A 13313-nucleotide genomic window follows, 5' to 3' on the forward strand; every position below is an offset into this window, starting at 1 on the left:
CATCATGGACTACAGACAGTCAGTTAATTACCTGGGTCTGAGGAGACTAAGACTCTATTCTGACCCAGTCTCTACTCATTCTGGACTACAGACAGTCAGTTAATTACCTGGGTCTGAGGAGACTAAGACTCTATTCTGACCCAGTCTCTACTCATTCTGGACTACAAACAGTCAGTTAATTACCTGGGTCTGAGGAGACTAAGACTCTATTCTGACCCAGTCTCTACTCATTCTGGACTACAAACAGTCAGTTAATTACCTGGGTCTGAGGAGACTAAGACTCTATTCTGACCCAGTCTCTACTCATTCTGGACTACAGTTAATAACCTGGGTCCCAGGAGACTAAGACCCTATTCTAGCTCAGCCTTGGATCAATAAACCAAATCTTTATTTATCTTGTCTTCTATCGTTTGCTCATTTGCTCTCTCCTCTCTCTCTCTCTACTCACTGTCTGTCTTTCTTTCTCTCTTTCTCTCACCAGCCTGTGATATCTTTCAAGCATTTTGCTAAACCCCAAATAATATAACATTTGATTTAATAAACTTTCAAATTTGATTTGAGTCTAGAGTTGGTGTAATGTATCTCTGTAAAAAACTAAAATATATTTTCATATTCGTTCTGCTATATCCATGCAGTGAAATGTGAGTAGGCAAGTTTGTAAACACTGGAAAAGTACTTTAGATGATGCAGGACAGGCCTAGATACAGTGAAATATAACTAACCCAAGATAGTTCATCTGTGCCGTTTACAGTGGGAGCAAATAAGGAAGAGTGGGCAGAACAAGCAAGGTGGTTAAAGCCAAGCAAGAGCTAGCGAGATCCTATTGGCGCGTTGTAGCGTGTCTTTGCATATTTCCATTAGGGAACGCCTACTCTGTGAAGTGCGCTTGTGCACAAATTAAATTCGACCTTGCACTCTTTCTAAACAATTCCATTTAAATATTTGGAGAAGTCTTTAAAACTTACTTCACTGTGTTTGTAACATATTGTAGTTTAGGGAACATAAAAATATATTGAGGTCAAATGTTTAATCAATGAGAAAATTAGCAGAACGTCTGCCCAGTTTCACGTAGTTCCATCCTCTCCCACTCCACCCACGACTGAACTACCATTTGGTGGTGAGAAAACGTTAAAAATCTAAACGGATGCTTCAGCTTTATAGGCCCAGTGACATGTCTGGGTTACTCCTTCTGTCTGTGCTTACGTGTAGTGATGTCCTATGTTTTTGTTGTTATTGTGTTGTAATTTGAAATGTACTTTTTAAAAATATATATATATACAGAAAAAAAGCTTACGGTATGTGACTTATATATATATATATACACTAGATGATTTTATGGGTGTGTGTGTTGAAGCCATTGAACCTCCATCTTGGCATTCCCCCACAGTTGTAATTGTATATTGGAATCTTTAGAAAAGCATTTATTCCATTAGAGACACCTTAATGCATACGTCCAAATTAAATCACGTGAGCTAATCATACAAACAAAAAATAGAGAAAAAACAAAAACATTTCCCTTTAAAGTATATATTTTTTGATGACTAATGATACTGTCCCAACTACAACAACAAAAAGTATTAAATACATGTAATTTTGTCCTTTATTTATAAATACTGTAGATCTCCATTCATTCTTGTGGAGGACTGGGCCGTACCGGGGAGTTCCAATATGGCCGACCGTTGGCTTCAAAGGCTTATAATGGCAATACATACCTTTTTTCCATTCCAGGGTTTATATACATCGTTGGTTACAGTGTAATTTACAGGAACTAACTCAGTACTGCCGACAACATCAGCTACCCGGAAAACGGACACACTCACGAGCACCACGGACAGGTAGAGTTCGTTTTCTGAGAGCTGAAGTGTGTACCTGATAAACACGACAATGGCTAAACTTAATAGCTGTTTCCAACGGCTTTTTGTCTTCTTCAACCTGCTGTTTGCGGTAAGTTAGCAACTCTTTATTTGTAAATACAAGTAGGAACATGCGATTAACTCAGTAGGCGATACTTTAAGGTTACTTTCGATTGTAATCAACTGCGCAACAAAACAACAAGTTCGTGTATCTTCTTCACCAAAAACTTCTGCCCATAAAAGTTAGTTTCAAAATGTTTGTAGCCTGTCTGTGTGAAATTATATGGTTTCTATCCACTTTCCTACGTGTCTCTCCATGTTGTATAAAGTTGTATAATCCAACTTCACATCCGTTAAATATGGCTTTAAAGATTACCTTATATTACCTTATGTTATTTGATAGTGAATGGGATGTTTTTCTTTAGATCGTTGGAGGTGTGATTATCGGCCTGGGACTTCTGGGTCAATTCGGCTACAATGACAGCACTTCAGAGGTAAAATGGGATCTAGCTCTGGTCCGTGGCGTTACATGCGGTTTGAGCTTTGAAGAAGTTTTAAAGCCGCACACGTAACACCCTAGACAAGAGCTAAATGGGCTCAAAGTTCAAATTACATTCAAACTGAATTTTACGAATAGATATATATGGATATTGAATGAATTCTTACCAAAGATAATTCATTTTGATTATATAATTTCTCTATTTTGAAAAAACAAAAGTGGAAACAAACAGTTACTCATAAGCATTAAACGCTTCAGCATCTGAAAAACAGGTTAATGTGTCAACAGTTTATGTAGTAGACTATAACTATACTTCCTTATTGGTTAGCTATATATACACAAAGTGAACTCTCGTGTACAAAGTCAATGTTCCTAAATATACAAGAATTATAGGTCTACTGTGCAATAATAAAAGATGTGATTATTTTCTTCTCCCTATTAGGAACGTAGGCATTGCTATTATGATGTCATAATGGTACGCTGAGACACACGGTGGATGTTGTATTGTTTTTCAGTTTGAAAACCAGACTAAAGGGTTTCTGGTGATGTATCTGGTAGGAGGCATCACCATGGCCATGTCTCTGCTCGGGGCGTACGGAGCACACGGAGGGAAGAGAATTCCCCTGATCGTGGTGAGAGGGTCTACTGCGACCAGCTGAGTTCACATTCGAACAGACATCTACGACCATAGAGACAGAGCAATATACAACATGTCACGGTTTCCCAGACACAGATTAACCCCAGTTCTGGATTAAAAACTGGTTTTCGATGAAGATACCTACTTGAGCTTGCTTTTTAGTCCAGAACTAGGCTCAGTCTGTGTCTGGGAAACCACCCTGATATCCTGTTTTTATATCGTACTACGACATCGGGTTAGGAAAGACACTTACCGTTTCGTAACCTGTTTTTTGTTCACTGAGTCACACAGTAACTTTATTGGACAGAAAATAGTTTAAGTCTCTCTATCTCTCTCTTTCACTTTCTCTCTCTAGTTTCTGGCGGCCTGTTTTATTTGCTGCTTCGGCCTCCTGCGTCTGGCGGTGCCCACAGCCATGTACCGTTCTGAGGTATTGTTGGTTAATAATAATGTCTGTACATGACTGTCCTGTAATACTGATGTGTTATACTAGTAAGACTGTGTGTGTGTGTGTGTGTGTGTCTGTGTCTGTGTCTGTGTGTGTGTGTGTGTGTGTGTGTATTATGTCAAGGCCATTGTTGACACCAGTGGTTGTTGTGTTTGTTTTACAGATGAAGCAGATCGTGGAGGCGAAGTTCCGTGAGGTCCTGCCTCTGAACGAAGCCTCCACTGATGTTAGACAGTTCACCGAGAGGATTCAGCTGAATGTATGTACAGGGACATTTTCCGTCAATCATTTCACCACAATATACTTGACATGTCCATAGCATTCATTATATCAAAGGATCCCGCTTGGGATCTATTCTGTCTTTTCCATGAATCATCATCAGGAAATATTTCACTAAGGTTTACAATAATATCATTCATTATATACTTTATAGTTTTGAGAAGTTACGTTCTAGTTTCGTGTACAACATGTACCTCAGTAATGTTAACTTCCTGTAGCAACACACTGTAGTGTTCACTTGATCTCTACCCTTGACCAATGAGTCTACTGTCCTCCCAAACCCCCCAAATTGAAGTGTTCCTTCCAAATAGGTCCAGACACTGCTGGGCATAACAGACTTGTTTTGTTGACTCTAACCAGCAGTAATGAGGAAGAGGTTGACCTCGTGGTTCAACTAGTTTACTGTTCTCAACATGTCCTTTGTGTTGAGGTTGACCTCGTGGTTCAACTAGTTTACTGTTCTCAACATGGCCTTTTGCTCGATACGCTGACTGACTGTGTGTGGGTTTTTTTAACAGTTGAAGTGCTGTGGGCTGTTCAGTTACACAGACTGGGGCAACAACGTCCCTGACTCCTGTCTCTGTCAGGGGGAGGAAGATCAGATGGAGGGTACATGCCTGAACATTCAATACCGGGTGAGTTCAGATGAACTCTACATGACAGGACTGATGATGTAGCTTTATAGTCAATAGTCTCCTCCTTCTTCTTCTCAGTTCTTATGCACATAGGTTTACATCCTGTTAGATACATTCATTAAGGGTTATGTCTGTTAGAGACATTCATTAAGGGTTATGTCTGTTAGAGACATTCATTAAGGGTTAAGTCTGTTAGAGACATTCATTAAGGGTTAAGTCTGTTAGAGACATTCATTAAGGGTTAAGTCTGTTAGAGACATTCATTAAGGGTTAAGTCTGTTAGAGACATTCATTAAGGGTTAAGTCTGTTAGAGACATTCATTAAGGGTTAAGTCTGTTAGAGACATTCATTAAGGGTTAAGTCTGTTAGAGACATTCATTAAGGGTTAAGTCTGTTAGAGACATTCATTAAGGGTTAAGTCTGTTAGAGACATTCATTAAGGGTTAAGTCTGTTAGAGACATTCATTAAGGGTTAAGTCTGTTAGAGACATTCATTAAGGGTTAAGTCTGTTAGAGACATTCATTAAGGGTTAAGTCTGTTAGAGACATTCATTAAGGGTTAAGTCTGTTAGAGACATTCATTAAGGGTTAAGTCTGTTAGAGACATTCATTAAGGGTTAAGTCTGTTAGAGACATTCATTAAGGGTTAAGTCTGTTAGAGACATTCATTAAGGGTTAAGTCTGTTAGAGACATTCATTAAGGGTTAAGTCTGTTAGAGACATTCATTAAGGGTTAAGTCTGTTAGAGACATTCATTAAGGGTTAAGTCTGTTAGAGACATTCATTAAGGGTTAAGTCTGTTAGAGACATTCATTAAGGGTTAAGTCTGTTAGAGACATTCATTAAGGGTTAAGTCTGTTAGAGACATTCATTAACCTCTAGCGACGAGAAATTCGGTATCCGGGAGCGTAATTATAGCCTCAAGCTCATTACCATAACGCAACGTTAACTATTCATGAAAATCGCAAATGAAATAAATATATTGGCTCACAAGCTTAGCCTTTTGTTAACAACACTGTCATCTCAGATTTTCAAAATATGCTTTTGAACCATAGCTACACAAGCATTTGTGTAAGAGTATTGATAGCCTAGCATAGCATTTAGCCTAGCATTCAGCAGGCAACATTTTCACAAAAACAAGAAAAGCATTCAAATAAAATAATTGACCTTTGAAGAACTTCAGATGTTTTCAATGAGGAGACTCTCAGTTAGATAGCAAATGTTCAGTTTTTCCAAAAATATTATTTGTGTAGGAGAAATCACTCCGTTTTGTTCATCACGTTTGGCTAAGAAAAAAAACAGAAAATTCAGTCATTACAACGCCAAACTTTTTTCCAAATTAACTCCATAATATCAACAGAAACATGGCAAACGTTGTTTAGAATCAATCCTCAAAGTGTTTTTCACATATCTATTCGATGATAAGTCATTCGTGGCAATAGGGTTTCTCCTCTGAAGCAAATGGAAAAATACACGCAGGTGGAGATTATGCAATAATTGCAACGGAGGACACCAAGCGAGCACCTGGTAAATGTAGTCTCTTATGGTCAATCTTCCAATGATATGCCTACAAATACGTCACAATGCTGCAGACACCTTGGGGAAACGACAGAAAGTGTAAGCTCATTCCTGGCGCATTCACAGCCATATAAGGAGACATTGGAACACAGCGCCTTCAAAATCTGGGGCATTTCCTGTTTGAAATGTCATCTTGGTTTCGCCTGTTGCATCAGTTCTGTGGCACTCACAGATAATATCTTTGCAGATTTGGAAGCGTCAGTGTTTTCTTTCCAAAGCTGTGAATTATATGCATAGTCGAGCATCTTTTCGTGACAAAATATCTTGTTTAAAACTGGAACGTTTTTTTATCCAAAAATTAAAAGAGCGCCCCCTAAATCGAAGAAGTTAAGGGTTATGTCTGTTAGATACATTCATTAAGGGTTATGAGACATTCATTAAGGGTTATATCTGTTGGAGACATTCATTAAGGGTTATGTCTGTTGGAGACATTCATTAAGGGTTATGTCTGTTGGAGACATTCATTAAGGGTTATGTCTGTTGGAGACATTCATTAAGGGTTATGTCTGTTGGAGACATTCATTAAGGGTTATGTCTGTTGGAGACATTCATTAAGGGTTATGTCTGTTGGAGACATTCATTAAGGGTTATGTCTGTTGGAGACATTCATTAAGGGTTATGTCTGTTGGAGACATTCATTAAGGGTTATGTCTGTTGGAGACATTCATTAAGGGTTATGTCTGTTGGAGACATTCATTAAGGGTTATGAGACATTCATTAAGGGTTATGAGACATTCATTAAGGGTTATATCTGTTAGAGACGTTCATTAAGGGTCATGTCTGTTGGAGACATTCATTAAGGGTTATGTCTGTTGGAGACATTCATTAAGGGTCATGTCTGTTGGAGACATTCATTAAGGGTTATGTCTGTTGGAGACATTCATTAAGGGTTATGTCTGTTGGAGACATTCATTAAGGGTTATGTCTGTTGGAGACATTCATTAAGGGTTATGTCTGTTGGAGACATTCATTAAGGGTTATGTCTGTTGGAGACATTCATTAAGGGTTATGTCTGTTGGAGACATTCATTAAGGGTTATGTCTGTTGGAGACATTCATTAAGGGTTATGTCTGTTGGAGACATTCATTTAGGGTTATGTCTGTTGGAGACATTCATTAAGGGTTATGTCTGTTGGAGACATTCATTAAGGGTTATGTCTGTTGGAGACATTCATTAAGGGTTATGTCTGTTGGAGACATTCATTAAGGGTTATGTCTGTTGGAGACATTCATTAAGGGTTATGTCTGTTGGAGACATTCATTAAGGGTTATGAGACATTCATTAAGGGTTATATCTGTTAGACGTTCATTAAGGGTTATGTCTGTTAGAGACATTCATTAAGGGTTATGTCTGTTGGAGACATTCATTAAGGGTTATGTCTGTTGGAGACATTCATTAAGGGTTATGAGACATTCATTAAGGGTTATGTCTGTTAGAGACGTTCATTAAGGGTTATGAGACATTCATTAAGGGTTATATCTGTTAGAGACGTTCATTAAGGGTTATGTCTGTTAGAGACATTCATTAAGGGTTATGAGACATTCATTAAGGGTTATGAGACATTCATTAAGGGTTATGAGACATTCATTAAGGGTTATGAGACATTCATTAAGGGTTATGAGACATTCATTAAGGGTTATGAGACATTCATTAAGGGTTATGTCTGTTAGAGACATTCATTAAGGGTTATGAGACATTCATTAAGGGTTATGAGACATTCATTAAGGGTTATGTCTGTTAGAGACATTCATTAAGGGTTAAGAGACATTCATTAAGGGTTAAGAGACATTCATTAAGGGTTATGAGACATTCATTAAGGGTTATGAGACATTCATTAAGGGTTATGAGACATTCATTAAGGGTTATGAGACATTCATTAAGGGTTATATCTGTTAGAGACGTTCATTAAGGGTTATGTCTGTTAGATACATTCATTAAGGGTTATGTCTGTTGGAGACATTCATTAAGGGTTATGTCTGTTGGAGACATTCATTAAGGGTTATGTCTGTTGGAGACATTCATTAAGGGTTATGTCTGTTGGAGACATTCATTAAGGGTTATGTCTGTTGGAGACATTCATTAAGGGTTATGTCTGTTGGAGACATTCATTAAGGGTTATGTCTGTTGGAGACATTCATTAAGGGTTATGTCTGTTGGAGACATTCATTAAGGGTTATGTCTGTTGGAGACATTCATTAAGGGTTATGTCTGTTGGAGACATTCATTAAGGGTTATGAGACATTCATTAAGGGTTATGTCTGTTAGAGACGTTCATTAAGGGTTATGAGACATTCATTAAGGGTTATATCTGTTAGAGACGTTCATTAAGGGTTATGTCTGTTAGAGACATTCATTAAGGGTTATGAGACATTCATTAAGGGTTATGAGACATTCATTAAGGGGTATGAGACATTCATTAAGGGTTATGAGACATTCATTAAGGGTTATGTCTGTTAGAGACATTCATTAAGGGTTAAGAGACATTCATTAAGGGTTAAGAGACATTCATTAAGGGTTAAGAGACATTCATTAAGGGTTATGAGACATTCATTAAGGGTTATGAGACATTCATTAAGGGTTATGTCTGTTAGACATTCATTAAGGGTTAAGAGACATTCATTAAGGGTTATGAGACATTCATTAAGGGTTATGAGACATTCATTAAGGGTTATGTCTGTTAGACATTCATTAAGGGTTAAGAGACATTCATTAAGGGTTATGAGACATTCATTAAGGGTTATGAGACATTCATTAAGGGTTATGTCTGTTAGAGACATTCATTAAGGGTTAAGAGACATTCATTAAGGGTTATGAGACATTCATTAAGGGTTATGAGACATTCATTAAGGGTTATGTCTGTTAGAGACATTCATTAAGGGTTATGTCTGTTAGAGACATTCATTACGTCGTGTCAGTTTTTCTTCTTCTTCTGTTTTTCAGTTGTTGTTCCTTTCAGAGTACAGGATGACTGGACACCAGAAGCTGATCTACAAACAGGTTGGACCAGCTTCCCTTTTCGGTTATCTTTAAATCAACCGTCTACATTCCTAGACAGAAACGGTTGCTTTTGTCACTGATCAGAGAGCAGCACACTGTGGAGACCGAAGCTCTTCTGTTGAGCCATGATCTGAGTCGTCACGTTAATTACACAGACATGAAATTCACCAACCTCTTTTTCAGTCTGCACATTTTGAGTTTTTTTGTGATCCCTGCGGGAATTGAACCCGTGACCTTGGCATCGCCTAGTACCACACTGTAACCATGTGAGCCAGACAGGACCATGACTGAGTTGTGATCTGTGTTCCAATGAGTATTAACGGCCCTCTGTCCCACAGACCTGCTTCCCCATCCTCGAGGGCTACCTGGCTAAAGCTCTGGACATCGTGTTGGGCGTTTTCTTCGGATTCGCTGCTCTGGCTGTGAGCGTGCATTCTTTACCGCGCACATTTCACACCTTACACATCAAACTGTCAGTTGAATATCTCTACTAGTCCCCTGGCTTGCTGTCACCCGCGTGGTTGTTTTTAATTCACGTTGTTGTGTTGTTCTCCAGCTCCTGGGAGCGGTGATGTCTGCCGTCCTGCTGGCTCAGCTGAGGAGCTCTACCGTAGCGGTTCCTGTGGTGTTCAGTGTCAGCTCTCACCCATCCACGTTCGACTTCAGTTCCCACCCACCCAAGTACAGCAAGCTTTACAACGAGCCTGAGAAGCCTGAGAAGTGAAAAAGCAGACTGAGGTTCAGGATGTGGTTAGTTAGATGACATGGTTTTAGGCTGTTGTTCAGTCCGGCTCAGCATAGAAATATAACTACTAGAATGGTTAAAGCCCCACAACCATGGGGTATGATCAATATAGTTAAATGGGGATTGTCTTTCTTTCTAGTGATCCATTTCTATGGTGTCCAGACTCCCACTGTTTTCCTTCCACATCTTCTCATGGTTGTTGTTGTGTGTTTTTTCAACGGAGAGGTCTCCTTAACTCTCTTACTGACTGTCAAACCAAAAAGGAAGGTGCTGCTTCCTTCTGTGTGTAATTAGCTTTGATTTGAGTTCTACGTTTTAAAAGAGAATCACCACCGGTGGTTTTATACACATGCAGGGAATTCTGGGTAAAATGGTTGGGGAACGTTACGTTTTATTTGCAGAATGAGACGCAGTGAACCGGCAGGGCGTTTTGAAAAGAGGATATCGCAAAGAGAGAACAACTCTGAGATAATAATGAACCGGCAGGGCGTTTTGAAAAGAGGATATCGCAAAGAGAGAACAACTCTGAGATAATAATGAACCGGCAGGGCATTTTGAAAAGAGGATACCACAAAGAGAGAACAACTCTGAGATAATAATGAACCGGCAGGGCGTTTTGAAAAGAGGATACCACAAAGAGAGAACAACTCTGAGATAGTAAGGACAGAATGTCATTTCCATAGGACTTTGGATGTCAAATCATTTGCCTTGAAACTGCAGTAATAAAGAGGGAAACGGAAGGGAAGGTTGACAAATAGAAACGGGGAAATAAATATCAGGAGCAGACAGAAGTCCTGTAGCTTTTTGCTCTGAAATGGAACAATGTTAAGTGTTTTGCTCTGAACTGTACATCCTTATATGGAATATACAACATGCCAACTGTCTTGCTCTCTATGTTTCTAAATAAAGTATCTGTCTTCTACATGTGTCTCTTTTTGTACAAATATATTATCATTTGGAACTTATTTACAACTCTTTTGAGGAATATATATATATTAGAATTTTGAAATGATTTCCTCTTTTGAGAAAACATTCTATTTTAGATGCTTTGCATATTAAGTTCCAATTCAGTTGAATTAAAAACTCTAGATGTTATTGTCTACAAACCTGGAGCTACTGAGAGAGGAGAGAACCCTGACTAAAACACCCGAGGGAAGAGACAGGTGAGGGAGCAGAGGAGAGGAGAACCCCTGACTAAAACACCCGAGGGAAGAGACAGGTGAGGGAGCAGAGGAGAGGAGAACCCCGACTAAAACACCCGAGGGAAGAGACAGGTGAGGGAGCAGAGGAGAGGAGAACCCCCGACTAAAACACCCGAGGGAAGAGACAGGTGAGGGAGCAGAGGAGAGGAGAACCCCGACTAAAACACCCGAGGGAAGAGACAGGTGAGGGAGGGAGCAGAGGAGAACCCTGACTAAAACACCAGAGGGAAGAGACAGGTGAGGGAGCAGAGGAGAGGAGAACCCCGACTAAAACACCCGAGGGAAGAGACAGGTGAGGGAGGGAGCAGAGGAGAACCCTGACTAAAACACCAGAGGGAAGAGACAGGTGAGGGAGCAGAGGAGAGGAGAACCCCGACTAAAACACCCGAGGGAAGAGACAGGTGAGGGAGCAGAGGAGAGGAGAACCCCGACTAAAACACCTGAGGGAACAGACAGGTGAGGGAGCAGAGGAGAACCCTGACTAAAACACCCGAGGGAAGAGACAGGTGAGGGAGCAGAGGAGAGGAGAACCCCGACTAAAACACCAGAGGGAAGAGACAGGTGAGGGAGCAGAGCAGAGGAGAACCCCGACTAAAACACATGAGGGAACAGACAGGTGAGGGAGGGAGCAGAGGAGAGGAGAACCCCAACTAAAACACCTGAGGGAAGAGACAGGTGAGGGAGGGAGCAGAGGAGAGGAGAACCCCGACTAAAACACCAGAGGGAAGAGACAGGTGAGGGAGCAGAGGAGAGGAGAACCCCAACTAAAACACCAGAGGAAAGAGACAGGTGAGGGAGGGAGCAGAGGAGAGGAGAACCCCAACTAAAACACCAGAGGAAAGAGACAGGTGAGGGAGGGAGCAGAGGAGAGGAGAACCCCGACTAAAATACCCAAGGGAAGAGACCGGTGAGGGAACAGAGGAGAACCCCAACTAAAACACCTGAGGGAAGAGACAGGTGAGGGAGCAGAGCAGAGGAGAGGAGAACCCCGACTAAAACACCCGAGGGAAGAGACAGGTGAGGGAGCAGAGGAGAACCCAGACTAAAACACCCGAGGGAAGAGACAGGTGAGGGAGCAGAGCAGAGGAGAACCCCGACTAAAACACCCGAGGGAAGAGACAGGTGAGGGAGGGAGCAGAGGAGAGGAGAACCCCGACTAAAACACCAGAGGAAAGAGACAGGTGAGGGAGGGAGCAGAGGAGAGGAGAACCCCGACTAAAATACCCAAGGGAAGAGACCGGTGAGGGAACAGAGGAGAACCCCAACTAAAACACCTGAGGGAAGAGACAGGTGAGGGAGCAGAGCAGAGGAGAGGAGAACCCCGACTAAAACACCCGAGGGAAGAGACCGGTGAGGGAGCAGAGGAGAACCCTGACTAAAACACCCGAGGGAAGAGACAGGTGAGGGAGCAGAGCAGAGGAGAACCCCGACTAAAACACCCGAGGGAAGAGACAGGTGAGGGAGCAGAGGAGAACCCTGACTAAAACACCCGAGGGAAGAGACAGGTAAGGGAGCGAGCAGAGGAGAACCCCGACTAAAACACCAGAGGGAAGAGACAGGTGAGGGAGCAGAGGAGAACCCCGACTAAAACACCCAAGACAGACAGAGAGAGAGACAGAGGGGGCCCAGGTCTGACAGAATCTGTGCAGAAGACTTCAGATTCTAGTAGGGTGAGGCCGGGTGCTGCAGACTTTCCTAGGGCCTCACCCTACTAGAATCTGAAGTCTTCTGCACAGATTCTGTCAGACCTGGGCCCTGACAGTAAATCTCAGTAAGACCAAAATAATGGTGTTCCAAAAAAGGTCCAGTCGCCAAGACCACAAATACAAATTCCATCTAGACACTGTTGCCCTAGAGCACACAAAAAACTATACATACCTTGGCCTAAACATCAGCGCCACAGGTAACTTCCACAAAGCTGTGAACGATCTGAGAGACAAGGCAAGAAGGGCATTCTATGCCATCAAAAGAAACATAAATTTCAACATACCAATTAGAATTTGGCTAAAAATACTTGAATCAGTCATAGAGCCCATTGCCCTTTATGGTTGTGAGGTCTGGGGTCCGCTCACCAACCAAGACTTCACAAAATGGGACAAACACCAAATTGAGACTCTGCACGCAGAATTCTGCAAAAATATCCTCCGTGTACAACGTAGAACACCAAATAATGCATGCAGAGCAGAATTAGGCCGATACCCACTAATTATCAAAATCCAGAAAAGAGACGTTAAATTCTACAACCACCTAAAAGGAAGCGATTCACAAACCTTCCATAACAAAGCAATCACCTACAGAGAGATGACCCTGGAGAAGAGTCCCCTTAGCAAGCTGGTCCTGGGGCTCTGTTCACAAACACAAACACACCCTACAGAGCCCCAGGACAGCAGCACAATTAGACCCAACCAAATCATGACAAAACAAAAAGATAATTACTTA

At 41.2% G+C, this 13313-nt stretch overlaps 1 protein-coding gene across 1 annotated transcript; it reads left to right on the forward strand.

The window, feature by feature from the left end:
* The first annotated feature begins 1673 nt into the window (after positions 1-1673).
* Positions 1674-10333, forward strand: LOC110499712 (tetraspanin-8). Its single transcript, XM_036956591.1, has 9 exons — positions 1674-1944; positions 2279-2347; positions 2868-2984; positions 3345-3419; positions 3601-3696; positions 4235-4351; positions 8871-8927; positions 9266-9349; positions 9484-10333. The coding sequence occupies exons 1-9, from the start codon at positions 1885-1887 to the stop codon at positions 9649-9651; spliced, it is 843 nt and encodes a 280-aa protein (XP_036812486.1). The 5' UTR covers positions 1674-1884; the 3' UTR covers positions 9652-10333.
* The last annotated feature ends 2980 nt before the right edge of the window (positions 10334-13313 follow it).

The sequence above is a fragment of the Oncorhynchus mykiss genome, chromosome 21, assembly GCF_013265735.2.
Source record: "Oncorhynchus mykiss isolate Arlee chromosome 21, USDA_OmykA_1.1, whole genome shotgun sequence".
Taxonomy (NCBI): Eukaryota; Metazoa; Chordata; class Actinopteri; order Salmoniformes; family Salmonidae; genus Oncorhynchus; species Oncorhynchus mykiss.